This window comes from Hippopotamus amphibius, chromosome 17 (assembly GCF_030028045.1).
Source record: "Hippopotamus amphibius kiboko isolate mHipAmp2 chromosome 17, mHipAmp2.hap2, whole genome shotgun sequence".
NCBI classification, from domain to species: domain Eukaryota; kingdom Metazoa; phylum Chordata; class Mammalia; order Artiodactyla; family Hippopotamidae; genus Hippopotamus; species Hippopotamus amphibius.
In genome coordinates this window covers 49218896-49240781 of record NC_080202.1, presented here as the reverse complement: position 1 = coordinate 49240781, position 21886 = coordinate 49218896, and the positions used below count along the sequence as shown (strand labels likewise).

Genomic DNA, 21886 nt, shown 5'->3' with positions numbered 1-21886 from the left:
GAATTCTTACCCGCTGCGCCACCTAGCAAGTCCTAGGCACCCTTAATTCTTAAAGTGATTGTAGATTTTTCCTGTCTTACAACTTAGGGAAACTGGGGAAGCTCTTAGAGGATCCAGCACTGAAAGAAGACTCAAGTGGAAAGTCTCCCACACCAACGCCAGCCTTTTCAGGGACAAACGGCTCTGGGGCGAAAGCCCGCCGGCTCTCCTTCCCCAAAGGGCCCCGCCCCACCCGGCAGAGCCCAAGCACCGCCCAGAGGCGGGACTCCGGGGCCGCCCCGCCCCGCCCCGCCCCCGTCTTTTCCCGCCCAGACCCCTCGCCTTCCGGAAGGGGGCGGGACCCCGCAGCAAGCTCTCGCGTTAGAGAAAGACGGGGATTTCCGGCTCCGGTGTCATGGAGGGCTCCTGCCCTGAGGGTGCACCGACCGCTGTCTGCGGGAAGCGGCCGCAGTTCGGAAGCCGATTTCTGAGCGACCCGGCGCGCGTGTTCCACCACAATGCCTGGTAATCGCCCTGCCCCTCGCCCGGCCTGCGGTTCGCCCTGGGTCCCGGCGCCGCGGAGCGCTCCGAGAAACCGCTGACCGCAGGCCAGAGTCCCGCTGTCCTGCTCGAGGCGCTCTCCTCCCACGGGACCGGCGCTCCGGGGCCAGCGACTCACCTGCCCGCGGTGGGAACCTGAGGCCCTTAAGCTGCCCGTTTGCTTCTTCCCAGGGACAATGTGGAGTGGTCGGAGGAGCAGGCCGCGGCGGCGGAGAGGAAAGTCCAGGAGAACAGTACCCAGCGGGTGTGCCAGGAGAAGCAAGGTGCGCCCAGGTGGGCCCTCGGTGGGCTCGGCAGCCAGCGTACTGCTGGACCTGCTCTCCCGGAGAAGCCAGAGAAGCGAGGCCGCCGAGGCTTTGTTACTGGACTGATGCAGAACTCTGGGGTAGAACGGGAGGGAGAGGGGATGGGCGAGGACGGGGAAGGGTTGCGCCTTAAAATCTTGTTATGGCGTGGAGGGTGTTTCGGTTTTGGTTATTTGGAAGAGGGTGACTATCTCGATAGTATTTTCTAATGATTTAAGTTCTTTAGTTACGTTGACTAGACCCGTATTTAATGTGGCTGGCCTGTGGCAACTGTGGTCACATGATTGTCTTAGAGCGGATGTATCCATACTTTCTACGTCATTACACCTTGCCTGAGGAAATGTTGCCACTAAAGCTAGATTCAAGTGGTCAGATTCTAAATATTGTTGGGGGGGGAGGGGAGTGGGGGTTGCTAACGAGTAGTGAATTATGTGTCTTTGTGTGGTATGGCTGTGAGGCTTTAGGGCTTCTGTCGAGGAAAGATGGATGAAGCAGAGTGGAAATAAGTCTGGCCAAAGAAAAAGAGGCTTCTTCTGGAGAGGTGGAGGATTTCACTGCAAAATATACCTAGATACTAAAATTTGGACTGTTTGGGCCTGTGTTCTAAGTGGCAATTGAAGGTAGCACCAGGAATTGGAACGTAGTACCCAATGAAAGAGTTCTGAAAACAATTGGAAGATTCCAGTTACAAAATATTCACCCTACATAGTTGGACAAAGACTAGATCAAAGCAAGTTAGGGTTGAAAAAGATTTTGAAAATCATATAGTCCAATATCCTCTTTTTACAGTTAAAGAAACTTGGACCTCAGGACATTAAGTGCCTTGCCCAGAGGTAAGCAGTTAGTTAGTAGTGGTGGAATTGAAATCCAGTTTCTTAGGTTTTTATTCTACTACACTAGTCAAGGCCCTGTATTGGCAAAGAGCAGAAAAGTGAAATGTAGTTATAAACTAGTGTTATCTCAAAAAAGTAAATTAGTAAAACTGAAATCTAGGAGTGCTTTGATCATCTTAAACAACAGCTTTCTTTTAAATGGTTCATACTTTAGTCTCTCCTGTATTCTATCATCAAATCTCTTCTCATCTGAAGACATTTTTCCCTCTTGTCATTTTCTATTTCCATTTTTAGTATCTATTAGTAGTAGCGAATTCATTTCTGGGCTCCACAGTCTATAAAGAATCACAGACAGAGAAAACTAACGTAAAGAAGAGCTACCTGTATCATAACCACTGATTTCACATGCGGAATAACTGAAGAACCTGAGACATTTAGCTGGTAAAAGAGGACTTAGAAGGGGAAATAATTGCCCTCAAATACAAAAGAGTTGTTCTATATGGCCCTGCGAAATAGTAGGACCTTTTGACCAGAAATGATTAGACAGATTTTTTGCTAAATATTAGGATTTTCTAATAGTTAAGAGCCATCCAAAGATGTGGGGGGAGAATTGATAGGTAGTAAGTTCTCTGGGAGAAGTTGAACTCCCTGGAAGGACAAGATACAGAGCAAATTCAAGTGTGGTAGGTGGTAGGACTAAAATGACCACCAGCTCTGAGACTGTGGCTCTACTTGAGTATAACTTTTGGTATAAATTTTAGTGAAGCAGAATGATGATTTACATTATATACAGATAAAATATTGAGAGATGGTTCTTACAATTCTTTCTTAAATATTCACAGTTGATTATGAGATCAATGCCAACAAATATTGGAACGATTTCTACAAAATCCACGAAAATGGGTTTTTCAAGGATAGACATTGGCTTTTTACTGAATTCCCAGAGCTGGCACCTAGGCAAAACCAAAATCACATGAAAGATTTGCTCTCAGAGAACAAGAGGAGTGAAGCACCTGAATGTAGAAGCAGTGAGGATGGATCTGGTTTAATAATAGAAGAACAGCACAGTTCTTCAGTCAACCTTGGACATAAGACACAGCCATCTCCTGTGGAAGAGAATGCCACTCAGAAACTCCATCACCTGGAAATCTGTGCTGAGGAGTTTCCTGGATCCTCAGCCACGTACCGAATACTCGAGGTGACCTCCCTTTATTGTCCTGGTAGTGGGATTAGTGAAGCTGTCTTATTATGCACATAGGATGGCAATAGAGAGGCTGAGCACCAAAGTAACTTGTGACTGATGAAGCTGACTAGACTTGACCCTTACGTTGGCCTGGAATCACCTCCATTTTTGAACTAATGCCCTAGATGCAGAGCAGATACCCGGTGGTCATGGCAAACAAAGATAGATCACCTGAGGTGCTACCTGGGAATATTATATTGCATCCAGAAGTTGTAGTGTCCTGCTGTGCCTGCCATCTGGTAAAGAGTCCGAGGTCAGAAGACAACTTCTGTTACTTCTGAGATAGTTGTGAGATGGAGAGCTTAGTTGGGATAGTGCCTGCTCTCAGGTGTGGGAGAATTCTTGTTTTCTCAGTCTGGATGTGTGGCAGAGGTTAGGCTAGACCTGAAAAAGTGTCTAGAGTGGGCACTGTAACTAATATTCACAAAAGTGACTACACACTCCACTGGAAGCTGAATACTTTTGGGACTGAGTCCTCTGGCATGACTTTGTGCTAGTCCCTTACCCTCCCCAAGCAGAGTGGGACTTTTGCCTTTCTCTGCCTTATAGTTGTTACAGGGTTAATTGAGATAATGTATGTAAAATGACTGAGGGTAGTGTCCGGCACACAGTAAGCCCTTAGTAAATGGTGCTGTTTTTATTAGTACCACACCCAGCACTGAATTTAGGACAGTGTTGCTGTGGTCCCCCTTTCATGATTTTTTCAACAGAGTCTACTAGAAACATTTTTCCAGTAATAATATTGTGGCGCTCAGTAAGAAAATACTTTGTTTACAGGACCATTTGCCAAAACTTGAAAAGGAAAAGCAGCCCATTCCTCTTTTTCCAGACCAGCTCCCTCCCGCTAATGAAAGCCCATGCTCTTGTCTTTTATGGCTACCTTTTTAAGGGTTTCTGAGGTCAAAGGTACTATTTACCTCTGGTCACTACACCTTCCCTAATACAATTAGACAAGATTATCTATTGTTGATTATTTATCTAGCTTTAAGAAAATTATTTAGAAAATTCTGTGATTAATAGTTCATTTCTGTCCACAGGTTGGTTGTGGTGTGGGAAACACAGTCTTTCCAATTTTACAAACTAACAAGTAAGTTTCTTATATAAAGTTTAGCTTCATGACAGCAAAGAAGAGAAAAGTGAGGGATTGTTGTTTCTTAGAATTCTTAATGCAGCCAAGGTAACAGTGGCTATTGGGAGATTACAGGAGATTGTGGGTTACAGAAGATTAGATGTCTACATTATCCATTTAGAATTGTGTTGACTTAATTTGATTTATAAGTTATCTTTGTCGTCAGGGAAATTAGTGGGTATTAAATCTGTTACATTGTTAATATATGATGCCTTTGATATTTCAACTCTGCTACATGGGAAAGAGAATAGACATAGTCCGGTTTGTAATCTTAATTGTTCTACTGTTTTTTCTGCCTATTTCAGTGACCCAAGACTCTTTGTTTACTGTTGTGATTTTTCTTCCACAGCTGTAGAACTGGTGCAAGTAAGTATATTGCTTCTGTCAGTAATTTTCATTGACTAAGGGGGAAAGGGTCTCCTAAAAATCAAGGTCTCTAGCTATTTTCTTATTGTACTGAGGTCTGAAAGTAAAAGATGTACTGAAACAATCTGACATAAAGGAAAGGGCCAAACGTGAGTACAGAATCTGATGCTTGCCTGCTGTGAAACTTTGGGCAGGTCTCTTGACCTCCCCAAACTCATGTTTTAAGGGTTGAAATGAGGTGATTATTCCATTCAGGATTCTTTGAGAGTTACAACTTCTAGACAAACTCAGCTAATTAAAGGGAATGTCATAGAACTCAAGGATGTAAAGTGTAGCCAGGACTAAAACTCAGCCCTGAAAAATGGTCAAGAACCAAAGGCAAACTGACTAGCTGGTGAGGTGTTGCCACCCCCTCCTTGTGTCACAACACCTGCCTCAAGTTCACAGTGTCTGATCTCTTATTGCCCATTTGCTTTTTTTTTTTGAAGACAGCTTTATCTAATAGATTTTTCCTAGTTTTGCACATGGCCCCAGTGTACTTGCCCCTCCCAGTTCCTTACAAGTCACCCCCTTCAAGTATTCCCAGTACCTTACCTGAATAACAGTGTCCTGATTCCAAAGTCCCCAGAAAGTCTGCATGACCCAGCCCAGCTGACAGTCTACTTGCCCTGTTTGAATTAGCTGTGGCCAATGAGGAGCAAAGTCACATTTTTGAAGAAGAGAGATGTGGATAGGGAAGTTACCCTAAAATCTGCATGCTATGATCATGTATAATGCTCCTAGCACGAGAGCTCAGGAATTGGTAATAATTCTGGATTTTTTTTTTTTTTTTTTGGCCTTGCTGTTTGTCTTATAGGATCTAAGTCCCCCAACCAGGGATCGAATCCAGGCCCCCAGCAGTGAAAACGCTGAGTCCTAACTGGACCACCAGGGAATTCCCAATTCTGGAATTGTTCTTATGGACCTATACCAGATGTATATTGAGGCTTATCTTTAGTTAATGTAATGATAAGAAATTGCAGGTTAAATCTTCCACGTCTATAGAGATAGATTTTCCTGGAGAATTCTATGATCTGTGTAATATGCTATAATAGGAGTTTTAAATCATGCTTTTCCAGTATGTTTTGTTTTCCTCCTTATGCGGTTTCTTTTTGCCCTTTTGGTCACTTACCTTCCTGATCATTTTTTCCGGTCCTCAGATCTGACCCCGCATTAGAATAAAGACTAAAAGTAGAGGAGTCTGGAAAGTTCCGTTTTAATACCAATTAGATTCCACAGGGTCCTAGAGTTGTTCCTGATTCTTACCCTAAGAGTAAGAATGTTTGCCGTTATGACAAGAACTGTCTCCCTCAGTGGGAAGTAGCGGTGATTACATTTAAAGCAAGATAGCTTTTTTTGAGGCTATGTGAACATTTCTAACCTGTGTTCTCTCTTCCACCTGTCTACAGACAAACTCAGCATATGATCCTTCTCGGTGTTTTGCCTTTGTTCATGATCTGTGTGATGAAGATAAGAGTTACCCAATGCCCGGGGATAGTCTTGATGTCATCATCCTCATATTTGTCCTCTCAGCAGTCATTCCAGACAAGTAAGTTTTAGGTCCCTTAACCAGCAGCATAGCAAAAACAAAGTTTTGGTCAGGGACCTTGATATCAGTTGGGACCTATGTAAAAAGGAGCTTATTAATGTTCTCGTAGTCAGGAAGAAGCTACTCCGACCTAAGAGCGACAGAAGCTTCTCAACCATTTTTCTGAATTTGTCTTGGAATCCAACTTCTGGTTTAGCATCTGAACCTCTGCTTGTTGACTGCAGTGGTTGGTTCTTCTCATAATTATGGTTTAACATCCCCAAAGAATGAGGGGGCCTAGGTGTGTGGGGAAATTTCCTATTGATGATCACATAGCATGGTGTCTTAGAACTGTGGATACCACAGCTATTAGAGAATATCCCATTATTGGCCTTTTAAATGCTTTAAATAAGCCAAGCTTATTAACAGCACAGAATTTACAGTGACGCTTAACTCAGGTGTTCTCTGATGTTCTTTGGAAAACTGTAGTACAGGAGAATTCCATGAAATTATGATTAGAGTCAATTGGTTTACCCTAAAAGATACCATTAAAGTCTCCTAGACACAGACAGCCAGTCGTCCCAATGAAGATGAAATACTGTCTCAAGGAAGCAGTGTCATTCAGGGTGGTTGCAGGGTGGGGGGTGATTGACTTTCTCTAGGCCACATTTCCTCTGGGTTAGCATTGTGTTATCTGACCTGAAAGGGATATTGTGAGTGTGAAATAAAGGCAGGTGGAGGACACCCCAAACAGCCTGGCATGGTTTTAAATGTTAACTGCAGAAGGTTACATGCTATACAGTTGTAAAAACTGACATGGACTGAAACAAAACATCAAAATTAAAAATTCATTATTCAGTATTTAAATAGACTTTCAAATGGTTTTTGTAAATTTGAAGCATTTATACTTCTTCAGTGGTTAAAGTTGAAACCGCACTGAGACTCTATATATGGAAAATGCAGTTGGAAATGTAAAACACTCTACCCAGAGTACTCATTTGCATACAGACTGTTTCACCATGTAAATTGTAAGTTCTTGGGGTTCAGTCTTCATTTAACAGATGGAAAGAGACAGGCCACATTCAAAGGGCTTGAGCCTAGTGGGGCAGGCAGATGGATCAAGCAGTCCCCACACTGGGTGGTCAGGGATTCTCTTGGAGATCCGTGGGATCCTGGTGTGGGGACAGCTTCCTCATGAGGAGTGGAAAGTGAACCAGGCAGAGAGCACGTAACTTCCCCCACTGTGGACCCTCCTGAAGAAGCGGGCCTCTTCACCCTGAAGGCAGTGGATCAAGGCCATAGTTGTGAGCAGGCAGCAGGAGGCACATCAGAGGTCTGGGCGTGTGCTCAAGTTATAACTGAAACAAGAGGGGAGGAGCTAAGATTTCAGGGCTGCTGTGTCAGGGTTAGGAAGTCCACTGGCTTTTTGGATTATGCTACAAGGAAAAGGAACCCTGTTCTTAAAGAGATCTGATCTTCATTCCCTGCTGCCCCACAGGATGCAGAAGGCTATCAACAGGCTAAGCAGGCTTCTGAAGCCTGGAGGGATGATGCTTCTGCGCGATTATGGCCGTTATGACATGGCTCAGCTTCGGTTTAAAAAAGGTATTTTCCCACTATAAGCACAACAAATGGCTTTGCCATCAGAATAGTCATACAAAGCAGTGGAACAAAATAGAGAGTCTAGAATTATATAGCTCCATACTTACAGCCATTTAATACATGATAAGGGTGGGATGTTTTTGAAGACTTGTATAGTCTAGGTATTAGGGAGGTTTTTTGTAGAAAAAGGCATTTGATTACATAAATATTTTTAAGGGTGGTATGACAGAGTGAGGACACATTTTCAGTTAATAGAACAAATAAAGGATTAATATCTGTACTCTTCAAACAGGGCTGTTGGCAGATTGATAAGGGAAAAGATCAGTGACCCACCCGAAAAACAGGCAAGAAGTGTTTTAGGGTTGATTTACCAAAGAGCAGATCCAAATGGCTGGAAACAAAACTTCAAGAAAATAAAAACAGCAATGAGATACCTATTGCTGGCTGATCCAAAGAAAGGATACGCTGCTCCATTATTGATAGAAATAGGAATTGTGGCCTTTCTGTAAAGCTTCCTGGTGTTATCTATTCAATCCAACAATCCTTTGGAGATTTATTTAAGAATCAGCACATAATATGTGTAAAATAAGCAAAATCTCAGAAACAGTGACTGCCTGTGGATAGGGGAATGTTGTGTGTATCACGAGGTAGACCCCATACCACTGGTCTTGGGAGGGTTACCGTGCTGTATTACCAAGTGAGAAAAGCAGTGTGCGTGTGGATATTTTAAACTTAATCCCATATATAACAGTAGCTGGGGAAAATAAATAAGATTATTTTGACATTCAAAAGGTGTAAAAGGATTGATTATAAGGTTGTTAAATTGACAAGGTCAGGGGGCTTCGCAGCAGGAGGGGAAGTGTGTCCTTGATAAAAACAGTACACATGTGATCATATTTATGAACAAGCATGTGGACATGTTGAGAGATGTGCAAAAGGACAGTCACTGAAACAGGAGTAGTGGCTATCTCAGATTTCCTTGAACTTAGTTATATTCCTTGAATTTTTTTTTTCCTTGAATTTTTTTAAACATGTTTTTAAAGGGACAGAAGGCCATTTAGAAAATTGTTTTGTTTTTAAACAAAGTGTATGTGCTGTTTATTTAATCAGGGAGGAAGGGGAAAACAAGCTATTTTCATCATGAAACAGAACTGTAGAGCGGGGGCTGAGAATCACATGTGTCGGCTAACAATGAAGTTTGGTTATTCCCCTTGGGCTGCTCTTCTCCAAAGCACCCTTCCTTCGTAGGAGAGAAATTGCAGATTCCTGCAAAGTCCCAGTATAACCAAGAAAAGGATCTGGTCTCTACCCGAGAAGTTGATATCTTGATTGCACATTTTGATTGGCAGTGAAATTCAAAGACGTGCTTTAAAAGTTTCTCTGGTCTTCACCACATCACTCTGCAGGTCATTGTCTGTCTGAAAATTTCTATGTGAGAGGCGATGGCACCAGAGTGTACTTCTTCACGCAAGGTACAAAAGCACTTGTCTTTATGCTGACAGCCCCAGCAAGAGCAGATTACGTGTTCCTCGGTGTGCTTTCAGAAGTGAAATCATCTGGCCCCTCCTGCCTTTTGCTGCCTCTTCCCTGCCCTTCCCCACCTCTCAGCCTACCTTCAGCCACCTTGAACCACTCTCTGTTCTCCAAGTAGGCTCAGCTTATCTGAGCTTTCAGTGCCGGCTTTGCCCTTCTGCTGGCTGCTCCTCCTCTCTATCACTTTGTCCAAAGCAGGAAACACACCTATTTTGCAATACTCCACTGTAGCTGTTTCAGCCTCTAAGCTGGGTTGTACCTTAGTTGCACCCGAGTTACGGCGAACTCATTGCTCCCTGGGTTCCAGGTATTACTCAGAACTGCTCTCCTCTGCAGCTTGTCCTGCTGCCAGTTTCCTCCTCCCCCAGTGCCTTATGAGTATTTCATTCTTGGGCCATTTGTCAGGTCACATACTTTTTTGAACCTTTAGTGTTGGGACCTCTCTCCTAAAAAAAAAATGGCTTTGACATGACGGATGTCTTGATTTTTGCATATAATTATAAGGTGTACATAGAACCCTAGAAGATTCTTTCCCATCAGCTGACTCTTAGGCTCTCCCTGTGGGTTCCAGGCTGCCCTTCACGCATGGTTTGCCTTCCCCTACCTAAACGTGGACTTGCTGCTACCAAGCCACTACTGCATTTGTAACTAAACAGTACTGCCCAAGCCACTTAAAATCTATAAATAAGGACAGCAGTATCACAGAGCGCCATTTAATGTGGGAAGTGGTAGACACAGTGCTTTTTCTTGAGGGGAAAAATATATAAACATCTCTTTCCAAACTAGATGAACTGGACACACTTTTCACTACTGCTGGACTGGAAAAGGTTCAGAACCTGGTGGATCGCCGGTTGCAAGTGAATCGAGGGAAACAACTGACAATGTACCGAGTTTGGATTCAGTGCAAATATCGCAAGCCTCTTCTGTCCAGCACCAGCTGAGAGGCACCTGCTCCTGACATGCGAGCTCATTGGGGCTTTTTGTTTTTATTTTTTTAATTTTATTTATTTATTTGTTATTTTTGGGGGGGGTACACCAAGTTCAATCATCTGTTTTTATACACATATCCCCATATTCCCTCCCTCCCTCGAGTCCCCCCCACCCTCCCCGTCCCAGTCCTCTAAGGCATCATCCATCCTCGAGTTGAACTCCCTTTGTTATACAACAACTTCCCACTGGCTATCTATTTTACAGTTACAGTAGTATATATATGTCTGTGCTACTCTCTCGCTTCGTTTCAGCTTCCCCTCCCCACCCCCCCAAACCTCGAGTCCTCCAGTCCATTCTCTGCACCTGTGTCCTTGTCACTGAGTTCATCAGTACCATTTTTAGATTCCGTATATGTGAGTTAGCATACAATATTTGTCTTTCTCTTTCTGACTTACTTCACTCTGTATGACAGACTCTAGGTCTGTCCACCTCATGACATATAGCTCCATCTCATCCCTTTTTATAGCTGAGTAGTATTCCATTGTATATATGTGCCACAAATTCTTTATCCATTCATTTGTTTTTTTTATTTTTTTTATTTTTTTTTATTTTTTGGCACACGGGCTTGGTTGCTCCGCAGCATGTGGGATCTTCCTGGAGCTGGGATCGAACCCATGACCTCTGCATTGGCAGGCGGATTCTTAACCACTGCGCCACCTAGGAAGCCCTATCCATTCATTTGTTGATGGGCAATTTAGGTTGCTTCCATGTCCTGGCTATTGTAAATAGTGCTGCAATAAACATTATGGTACATGTTTCTTTTGGGATTATGGTTTTCTTTGGGTATATGCCCAGTAGTGGGATTACTGGATCATATGGTAGTTCTATTTGTAGTTTTTTAAGGAACCTCCAAATTGTTTTCCATAGTGGCTGTACCAACTTACATTCCCACCAGCAGTGCAGGAGAGTTCCCTTTTCTCCACACCCTCTCCGGCATTTGTTGTTTCCAGATTTTGTGATGATGGCCATTCTGATCGGTGTGAGGTGATACCTCATGGAGGCTTTGACTTGCATATCTCTGATGATGAGTGATGTTGAGCATCTTTTCATGTTTGTTGACCATCTGTATGTCTTCTTTGGTCATCGGGGCTTTTAAAAAGAACATCCACAAATGGTGTCTTGTTGATATTGAACCATTCAAGGATTCCAACAGAGTTGAACAGAGGAGGAATTATTTTATATCAAGATTGTAGCCATTTTGCATTGTATTTGTGAAGCCCTGTGATACATACTTTTCTCAGGTTTTTTTCTTACTTGGAGATTTCAGAGAATCTTTCTTGCCATTTTGTAACTTAATAATTGAAGTGTTATTCATGGGAATCAAGAATTTATTTCGATATGAAAGTATTGTATATGATAAAGTGAATGACTAAGTTGCATTAAATTCACTGGGGATTCATATGCCTGGACTGAGCAGTTGGTACATACGAAGATGAATAAAGGTCTCGTTCAGTCGTCATGGGTGAAGCAAGTTGAGAAGAATCACCTGTCTTTGGATGTTTTCCTGACTCAAAAAAAGAGCATCAGAATATGTTATCCTTGTTAAGTATTTGGTCATGGTCTCCACTTGACCTTAGTTCCATGGACTTTTAGGTACTATTACCCCATCTAAGTAACCTATGTCTAAACAAAGTAAAAGGATCTTCACTTTTAGCAAATTGTCTTTTTGTGTGTGCCCTTAAATGTTTGACACAAAAGGAATTGAGAGACATTTTAGCCATCTCATTTCTGAATGTGATCCTTTCATCCCTGTTACTTTTTTGATGTGATCATACTCCCTTGATAGTCCACAAGTTATGTGAAGTGTTCCTAGTTTTACCAAATTAAGAATTTTCAATTCTTCATTCCTACATTTTGGGTTTTTAACTCAAACTTAAATATTCTCATAATTGTTTTAGTTATAAGAATGTGATAAGACATAAGCATTTTTTTTAATAATTCCAAACTTACAGAGAAGTACAGTACCAGGAATACTGTGAGAATAGTCAACTTTTTTCTGGGTTTTTTTTTGTTTGTTTGTTTGTTGTTTTTTGGCTGTGCTGCACAGCCTGCGGGATCTTATTTTCCTGATCAGGGATTGAACCCGTACCCCCTGCCGTGGAAGCACAAAGTCTTAACTACTGGACCGCCAGGGAAGTCCCTTGAGTCATTTTTAAGAGCAAGTTACAAGGTGATATCCTGACACTGCTGCATGTTTTATAACGTGCATTTGCTATAACTGAAGATATTCTCCTATATCACCAAATATATCCATCAGAAGTAGAAATCAACATGGAAACACTGCCATCCATAGATAACCAAGTTTTCCCAGTGGTCCCAATAATATCTTTTATCATCAAAATAAAAAGCCATTGTGTTGCATGTAGTAGTCACATCTCAGTCTCCTTCAGTCTGGAACAATCCTTCAGGTTTGTTTGTATGACCCTGACATTTGAAGATTACAGGCTGTTTTGCAGACTGCCCTCAAATTGGGTTTGTTGATGCTTCCTCATAATTTGGTTCAAGTTATGTATTTTTGGCAGGAATATCAGAAGCGATGCTATTGTGGTACATGATTTTGAAGAACCGTATTGGTGGTGTTATTAACTTCGATCACATAATTGAGGTGGCGCTTGCTTGGTTTCTCCACTGAAAATTTCCTATTAACTATTTTGTAGGGTAGTGCTTAGAGACTAAGTATCCCATTCCTCATTAAACTTGACCCCTTAGTTTCAGCATCTATTGCTGTTTCTTGGCTGAGTTACTACCATGATGGCAGCCAAGCAGTGTTTTTGAGTCCCACATTCCTCCTACACTTACTGGTTGGCATTCTGCCATAAGGAAGGCTTCCTTTTCTCTGCATTTGCCTATGGACTGATGGATTTCTGTTTTACTCAGTGATTATTATACATTACTGTCATTTTGATACTTTGATAATGATTTAGATGCTCATACTGTCCCAGATTCAGCCAATGGGAACCCCTTCAAATGCTTCTGTGACCTTTTGACGTGTATAGGAAGCAGGAAAGACTCCACTCTACACCTAAGTGCAAAGCACAAGGCAGGTGCTGGAAAGATGGAATTAAAAACTGTTCCTGTTATGACTGCTTCACAGATGTCGATGGAAGGTCTTTAGTGGATCATTTAATATATCTGTTCTTCATTTCGAAGGACAGATGAAATATCATTCCAGCACTTCAAGCACAAGTTGTTCCAGGCTCACCTTGTACTTTCTCTGCCTCAGTCAACCAGCCGTTTCCCCCATGGAGTTCTGGTTTCTTTTAGTAGAGCAGGGTATCTAAAATCCAAGCTAAGGGTGCTCATTGCTGTGGTAGTGCCTGTTCCCAGGCCCCCTCAGTGGATGGAGCTCAGAGATATGTGTATGTATACATACTTGCATCTGTATTTCTGTACTTAAATGTGTATTGACAATCATCTGTTCAGACCAGTACCTTTGATTCCAGTCCAACATCACAGGATATATTCTAGTTTTTATTCCTTCTCTCTGTACTGATTCTCTTTTCCAACATTCCCAAACACCCACAGTCCTCAATATATCGGGCTAATCCCCTCATATATGACCATTCTTTTGTCACCACACATGGATGCCCTTTCACCTCTCAGGCTGCTGACACCCTCTCCAAGCCACCGTTTCTGTCACTATCTCACCCAGACATCCTCCTCACCCTGCCCTGGATTCAGCACCCCACAGAGCCGCCACCACCCCTCTGTCCCTGCACCAAGTCCTACCTTGGTTGGCTTCACCTGATGAGTTTTAAAAGGTGTGAGGAAAGGAGGAAGGGAGCTCACATCTTTTCCATTGTAATGAATGTATTTCAAATGGAAAGACTGAGTCACTGGAATGTATTTCATTTGTCTTTTGAAATGAAGAACAGCTATATTAAATGATCCACTAAAGACCTTCCTTGCAGAAGTTCCGCAAGGCTGTGATAGACTTCACCTCAGAGGTCCCCTACAGCTGGCCAGCCAAGGGGGCATCTCCAACAAGGTCACCATCCACACCGCAGTGATGGGACTTAGCCGTGGAGGAGGTGGTCTGCCTCAGTGCTGGCATCAACAACGCTTGCTACAAACTGGTGGTGGCAGATGCTGTGCATGAGAAATTTGCTCCAATTAAGAATGAAATTGGGGACTTCCCTGGTGGTGCAGCAGTTAAGAATCTGCCTGCCAATGCAGGGGACATGAGTTTGATCCCTGGTCCCAGAAGATCCCACGTGCCTCGTAACAGCTAAGCCCATGTGCCACAACTACTGAGCCTGCGCTGTAAAGCCCTTGAGCCACAACTACTGAGCCTGTGTGCTGCAACTACTGAAGCTTACACGCCTAGAGCCCATGCTCCGCATCGAGAAGCCACCGCAATAAGGACCTCACACTGCATTAAAGAGTAGCCCCTGCTCTCTACAATTACAGAAAGTCCTGTGTGCAGCAACAAAGACCCAATGCGGCCGATAAATAAATTTATTTTTTTTTTTAAAAAGTGAAATTGAAAAACTGAAGATGAACAAGGACCACTTAGAGAAGGTTTTACAAGATAGGCCAGAAAAGCCAAAGAATTAGCATAATCCATGTGCCAGGAGGTGAAAAAATTGACGGGGTTTCTATAAAAAGTTTCAATTAGTCACAAAAAGGCTTTTATGTCTTGTGTTCTGTGCACTCCAGTAAAGGCTGCTTTCCTCACAAGAGAAAAGCTTAGGTGACAATTACAGTTTAGGGGACAATTTGGTACACCTGATCATTAGCTTCATTTGATGAATAATGATTTGTAGCTTTCAAAAAAACAAAACAAAAAACACCTTCCTTTGGCATCTCTGAAGCATTTCAAAGCAACAGGAACAGGTTTTATTCCATCATCCCAGCACCTGCCTTGTGCTTTGGGCTTGGGTGTAAAAGTTGAGCTTTTTCCTGCCCCCGCCCCGCCCCCACTCCCTTTACCTCTCTGCCATGTGCCAAGCTCTCTGACTTTTTATCTGTCAAGCTAACTTGAACTCTGTAAGGGACTGCATAATTTTTCAGCCTTGGAATCACTAATGAGGGGCAGAGGACAATTAAACATGGTCAGGGTAGATTAAAGTTTGACCTCAGTGCCACTCAAAAAAACACAGACTGCCTGGACTATCAGTCTGACTCCAGTCTGACTCTCTTGACACTCTTAGTGCAAGAAAAATGCTTTGTTGGCTGGGAAGGTAGCTCCACATGTGAAACTGCTCAGGAAGCTGTGTGGTTTAGATTCGAGTCTAGTAGCGCAGTGTTTCTGAAACTGACTGATCTTCCTAAGTGGTGTTAATTTGGCTGAAAAGATAAATTCAACGTTGTTTGAAAAATGAGGGACAGTTTGAGACAGGCGCACCGGAGCTATTAGAGAGGAGCTGTGTTCCTAAAGGCAGTGCCCAGGGTCAAGGTGTTTCTACACCTCAGAAGTGATTCTTCTGATTTTGTGTGCTTCATCTTGAACCTGGCCTCTGCTAAAGCGGTCAGACCTATGCTTTGCAATGGGTCTGCTACCTGCCTTCATGTGAGTTCATACTCTCTTGGGCTCTGGCTGGGAAATTAGGGCCTTGGAAACTTAGTAGGAAAAGGAAAATCTAATCTACTAAGACATCCTGCTTTCCTCTAATTGATTCCTATTTTTGATTAAAGACATTAGCAATAATGGGGCGTTCTATCTGTGGCTTAAAAGATGAACTCAGGACAAACAGCTTCTTTCAGTCTATTCACAAAGGCCTGTTCTTCAGTTTGTGACTGCAGCTGCTATTTTCAAAGCCAGGCTGCATCGATGCATTGCACATTTTTATATGCTGCTAAATTCATTGTGCAGATTGATTCAGGAACCTGGGCTGAGAGGTGGGAGGAGTGCTGGTGATGAATTCTGAAAGTAAAAACACGAAAATGGTGCATCATGGCCACCTCACTTTATTCCAGTGAATTTCCAGGTTCAAGATTGGATAGCACTTGTCTCTTGACTGTAGTCAGTGGAATGTACTGCATGACCAAGTTAAAGGACAAACAGCCACAGTCAGGTTCCATGCTCCAGTGGGGGCCCTGAGACACAGTAGCCAGTGTGTCTTGGCACCTTCAGTCTGAGGTAAGCCCCAGATTGCGTTCGTTCATTCATTCCCCACCTTCCTTTCTCTGAGTTTGGATTTCTCCATTAAAACTTAAAATATCCAGGAATTCCCTGGCAGTCCAGTGGTTAGAACTCTGAGCTTTCACTGCTGAGGTCCCAAGTTCGATCCCTAGTTGGGGAACTGAGATCTCACAAGCCACATGGGGTGGCCAAAAAGAAACGAACAAGCAAATTGAAAATATCCTTAGAAGGAGCCACACTTTAAACCTTTAAAACAGCAATAGCAGGACTTCCCTGGTGACTTCTTAACAATGGTTAGGAATCTGCCTGCCAATGCAGAGGACACAGGTTTGATCCCTGGTCCAGGAGGATCCCACATACTGTGGAGCAGCTGGGCCCATATGCCACAACTACTGAGCCTGTGCTCTAGAACCTGTGAGCCACAACTGCTGAACCCGTGTGCTGCAACTACTGAAGCCCGAGCACCTAGAGCCCGTGCTCCACAAGGAAGAGTAGCCCCCACTCAACAACTATGGAAAGAAAGCCTGCATGCAGCAATGAAGACCTAACGCGGCCAACAAAATTAAAAATTAAAAAATGCTGAATGTTCCCCCCGCCAAAAAAAAAAATAGCAATAGCATGGTAGAGAAATACTTCCATAGGGAGGAGCAGGACTGGAGAAAGCCCTCACGTACTGTGCTGCCAGTGAGCACCCCACGCCCTCCTCAGCCTTGCTTCCCATTACTCAACATCTATTGCCTGATTAAGGCTGACGCTCAGTGGAGCTCACTAAATGATGAATTCCTTGGGGGAACTTTGTATTCTCAACACTTGGCCGAGTAGCAAGCACCTGGACCGTGGTCGTGTGTGCGATACATGAGGACTGAATGACTAAATAGCTTCTTCCTGCCATGCCCCCACCCCCCACAACAGACCTGCATTGACACACAGTTTGTATTTAACTTCAGAAGACCGTCGTGTACAGGGCTATGGTTGCAAGGATGAGCCGCTCAAGCTGGCTTAAGGGAGAAAACAGAAGGTAGAAAGACACAGGGCGTCTTGTGGACCCCAGGCACAAAGGTAGAGGGGCCTCAGGAGCCCTGGACAGTGTACACGCACCAGCACTTCGCAGTCTGGCCAAGGACCTTCCCTGCTCGCTGGGCCGTTTATAGGAAACCGACATAACCCAGCTCCTAAGGCTTGACATCTCTGTAATATGAGTGTGTGTGTGTGTGTGTGTGTGTGCACGCTCACACACATTTAAGAGTAAGCAGTTGCCGGAATGGGTTTACAGACCAAGCAGAGTCTCCAAACAGCATCTTCAGAGCACCATTTTTGTGACATTTGGGCACCACCATTATTTACTTGATCTTTTTAAATTACATTCGTAAATTTATTTTTGAAGGAGACTTTGTATCATTGTGATAAATGTAAAATAAGTATCATTTGTCATGAACAAAAGTATTTCTAAAAAATAAATACAATGAAAACAAGAGAATAACATGAGTTCTATCTGGATGTCATTGCTGGTCAAAGGCTCTGAGCCCCAGGCCTGGAAACACCGCAGTGAACAGAGCAGAGTCACAGCTGTCTCAGCTCACACTTAAATGGGGCAATTCCAACAACAAAACCCATAAAACATGATTCAGGTGGGCATATGCCAGGACGAGTCGAGCCGGGGAAGGGAGGATAGAGAGGTGACGGGGAGCAGGGGAGAGGGCCCTCTGAGATGGGGTGGGCAGAGAAGATCTGGAGTTTTTCATGGGCTGTCAAGGCAGAAGGAACAGCCACTGCAAAAGCCTGAGGATCTTGGTAGACTCTGCATCACAAATAGAAGCTTATGGGACCATTGCTCACTCTTGTAATAAAAGTAATAAAAGTATCTGCCTTTAACACCTTTTAATAAGGGTATTACCCAAATGTGCTAAGAAATTAGTAAGAATGATTACTTGTCTCCTTCAGACCCTCAGATCCAGGATTTGGATTCTTCTCGGTTCATTTAGGGACTATTAAAATTATGAAGGCAGCCCAACTCACGAGAGTGTGGTTATAGAAACCAGGATTATTGATCTGTGATCTGAGGCATAAATGACAAGCCAAGGGGATCTCCCCAGGAAAGGAAGCTGCTTGAGAAACTGAAGAGCAGAAGTTGATTGTTAAGAATACACCAGAGTCTTGGAGTCGGTGGCACAAAGAGGCTTCTGTCAAGCCGTGGCTGTCCCACGTCCTTCGTCTGCACCGGTGAGCCAACCACTGAGCAGATCTGTAGTAACGCTACCTGGCATTTGTTTAGACCCTAATACTCTTTAAAAAGGATTTTCATATGTTTAATCCTCACAGCACCCCTGTGAAGTGTAAATATAATTATCTCCTTTTTACAGATGAGGAAATCTGAAGTTCAGGGAGAATAGATGGTTTACCAAGGTCAGACAACTAGTGTTAATCGTAAGGTAATTAGCCTAAGATTAAAGAGGGGTGGTTTGATATAAATGATATTTGACATAATATAGGGGTTTAAACATTCTTGGCTCCAACCGTGTCTGCCTGGGAGCAGGTCACACCTGCTCAGAGGTTAACCCTGTCGCCTGTGGCGGGGAAGCATGAGGAGGGGAGGGGCACCTGCCCTGCCCGCCTCAAATCTCCCAAGGGAAAGAACAACACTGCAACTGCCAGAAGTGTAATACAACTGCCAAAAGCCTGTGAAATCAGCTACGTGAATTATGTTGATTTTGCAGCATTGTACAATTGCAACATTTTCATCAAAATAGAAAATTTTAACCTGCCACCTTTACCCTGTGTCCAGGGGCCCTGCGTTGGAGATAAGACTCAGCCTGGGGTGAAGGGAGGACCCAGATTCTGTGTCTCATCTTCCCAAGGGTCTCGGCCGGACTGGGGCCAGTGTCATGGACTGCGTCCTGTTGAGTGGCAGCACACTAGGTGCTCAGAAGGGCCCACACCAGGCTCAGGGCTCTGCTGTCGCCATCTTGAAATTCTTAATTTTTTAACAAGGGCCCCAGTCCTGCTGCTGCATCTTTCTTGCTGCTTCTTCCTCCCTCTCTCTCCTTCTTCAGGAAAGAGGGGTCTTCTCTTGACTTATTTTTCCCTTCCCATCTCATCACCTGGTCCTTGGTGGCCTGAGTTGGGCCTTTCACTCAGGGCAGGACCCCCTACCTGCCTTGGCTCTTCTGCCTCTCCAGGCCCCTCCCCCTTCTCCCATCGTGGGGGCCTTCCACATGTGCCAAGCGTGGACCCTCCATGACTCACTGCTCCTGCTGGAAGGCCGTGCACGCGCGCCATATCTTTACAGCCTCTACTTTCTCCTCATTCAGGGCTCAGCTCCAACGTCCCCACTCTGAGACTCCTTTCCCACCAAAGACCTTGACCAGTGTCACCGCCACCCCTCAGCCCTCCCGTGCCCTTTATCGTATTCATGACACCTAAAACTATTCTTATTTGTTTATTGTCTGCCTCCTGCCTCTGGACTATATACTCCTTGGGTTCAAGAGACTTTGTCTAATTTGTTCACAGTTGTATCCTCAGTACCTACAACAGTGTCCTGCACACAGTTGGTGCTCAATAACTCTGTATTTGGTGGGTGAGTACACAGAATGTCGCCCAGGTGCTGGTTCCATAGAGAGATCAGGCATCCAAGTGAGGAAGGTCAAGTCCTGGCATCTAATCCAGCAAGGAATAGTGGAGCTGGAGACGGGATCGACAGACGGTGCCCTGTACAGTTTCTCAGGAGCCAGGTGTACCTGGGAAAGAGTAGACAGTGAGAGCCCACAAGGGAGCAAAGCTGCCCAGCTCCCTGACGAAGGAGGCCCACCCAGGGTGGTTTCATGGTACAGAGGCTGCAGCAGAGGGCACAAGCTGATCCACTTTGAATCTTTAAACACCATCAACACTCAGTTAATTCCCAAATCTATGTCAGGAGCTGAAGAGCTCACTTGAGCCTTGAACTAGTTTATCTAAATACCTCCTGATGTGTCTCTCCCCTAGAAGGCCCTCAGGCACCTCAAACTCAGTCTGTGCAAAGCAACTCAAGAGCACAGACCAGGGTTGAAATCCTGGAGTCACTATTTAATTTGTTCTCTGCATCGTCTTGGCCCAGGTACCAGATTCCTCTAATTCTGTTTCCTTAACCCTCAATCAGGTATAAACAATAATAATCCAGCAGCCCTAGCAGCCGCCATAACTCAATCCAAACTCCTTGTGGAGAAGAGCATTGAAAGCCAACCTCTGTGGGCTATCCTGTATTTATAAGACTAGTTCGCGTAAGACACCCTTTATCATATGTTGTGTATTTAGCAGTTAATAGATGGTATGTCCCTTGGCAACTTTTGCCTGGAGAGGATAACCATGTGTTACTAAGTGAGTCTTGATAAGATTGTAGCAGGAAGCACTCATCTACTTTTCTTCTCTAAAGTCTCAAAGAGCAGTGAAAAAGGAGATAAAACCTTTGCGCTTTCCATGGCTGCCCTCAGCCAGAGTCAACTTCTTCATGAGGCATGGGACATGATGTCTTTACAGTGCAGTGACTCGGGCCCACAGCACTTTTAGGGGCCCTTGAAATGTTTTAATTTTGATTTATTTTAAAACCAGAAGAGGGGAATTCCCTGGTGATCCAGTGGTTAGGACTCCGTGCTTTTACTGCCAAGGGCCTGGGTTTGATCCGTAATCAGGGAACTCAGATCCCTCAAGCCCACAAGCCGCCCAGTGCAGCCAAAGATTAAAAACAATAAAACAATTAAAAATTAAAAATAAATGAATAAATAAAATTTTAAAAAAGAAAAAATGAATAGAATGATAACGTGATAACAAAGGCAGCGTAGATTATGTTTATTTTTTTAATTTTTATTTATTTATTAGCTGTGTTGGGTCTTTGTTGCTGCATGAGGGCTTTCTTTAGCAGGCAGCTACTCTTCGTGGTTGGTGCGCGGGCTTCTTATTGCAGTGGCTTCTTGTTGTGGAACATGGGCTCTAAGCACGCAGGCTTCAGTATTAGTGGCACGGGGGCTTGGTAGTTGTGGCTTGTGGGCTCTAGAGCGCAGGCTAAGTAGTTGTGGCACGCAGGCTTAGTTGCTCCGTGGCATGTGGGATCTTCCCAGACTAGGGATCGAACGCGTGTTCCCTGTATTGGCTGGCGGATTCTCAACCACTGTGCCACCAGGGAAGTCCCATATGTTTATTTTTTTTAATGAATGGAGGAAAGGGCTCATGAAATCAAAAGTGCACAGGGCCCATGAAAGTCACAATGTGACTAGGCCCCTCAGGTGGCATCAGCCTCTCAGAGGGAGGGGCAGAGTTGATGGAGGTAGTGAAACAGGAGGGAAGGGGGCAGGGCACAAAGTTTGAAAGAATGACACAGCCCGAGGACATAACATAAACTGATTAGACCCAAATGGGTCCAAGATGGCGGACAAGTCAACTTCCAGGCGCCATGACAGTTCCAAGGCTGACCTTGAGGATCAAAAAGTGGGTGGTAGCCCAATTCTGGAATACTCCCGTCCACTCATTAGCCTATGACGTTACCCACCCTTACAAAAACTAACAACCCTCATCCCCTGGTGCCTTTCTCACCTTCTGAGATGGCCCACACTCTGTCTGCAGAGTGAGTTTCTCTCTAAATAAACCTCTAAATAAACATCTTACCTATCACTTTGTCCCTCACTGAATTCTTTCTGTGGTGAGACATCAAGAACCTGAGCTTCATT

The 21886-nt window shown here is 44.1% G+C and overlaps 1 protein-coding gene across 6 annotated transcripts; it reads left to right on the top strand.

Moving 5' to 3' along the window:
• The first annotated feature begins 372 nt into the window (after window positions 1-372).
• METTL2A (methyltransferase 2A, tRNA N3-cytidine) lies at window positions 373-11709 on the top strand. Of its 6 annotated transcripts, none has more exons than XR_009050037.1 (9): window positions 379-504; window positions 712-803; window positions 2521-2876; window positions 3959-4008; window positions 4356-4416; window positions 5865-6004; window positions 7482-7588; window positions 8834-9057; window positions 9905-9987. XR_009050037.1 is itself a non-coding variant. In XM_057716349.1 (9 exons), exons 1-9 carry the CDS (start codon window positions 395-397, stop codon window positions 10057-10059), a joined length of 1137 nt encoding a protein of 378 aa, XP_057572332.1. In that variant the 5' UTR covers window positions 379-394; the 3' UTR covers window positions 10060-11709. The 6 variants fall into 6 exon arrangements, 5 of the variants coding, with proteins under 5 accessions (XP_057572335.1, XP_057572332.1, XP_057572334.1 ...); XM_057716349.1 differs by having other exon boundaries at window positions 8992-9057; window positions 9905-11709; XM_057716352.1 differs by having other exon boundaries at window positions 373-504; window positions 712-813; window positions 8992-10043.
• The last annotated feature ends 10177 nt before the right edge of the window (window positions 11710-21886 follow it).

Coding starts and splice junctions, on each gene's coding strand:
- METTL2A (XM_057716349.1), top strand. CDS start 395: ATGGAGGGCTCCTGCCCTGAGGGTGCACCGACCGCTGTCTGCGGGAAG. Junction 4,417..5,864: donor CAGCTGTAGAACTGGTGCAA/GTAAGTATATTG, acceptor ACCTGTCTACAG/ACAAACTCAGCATATGATCC. Junction 9,058..9,904: donor AGTGTACTTCTTCACGCAAG/GTACAAAAGCAC, acceptor TTTCCAAACTAG/ATGAACTGGACACACTTTTC.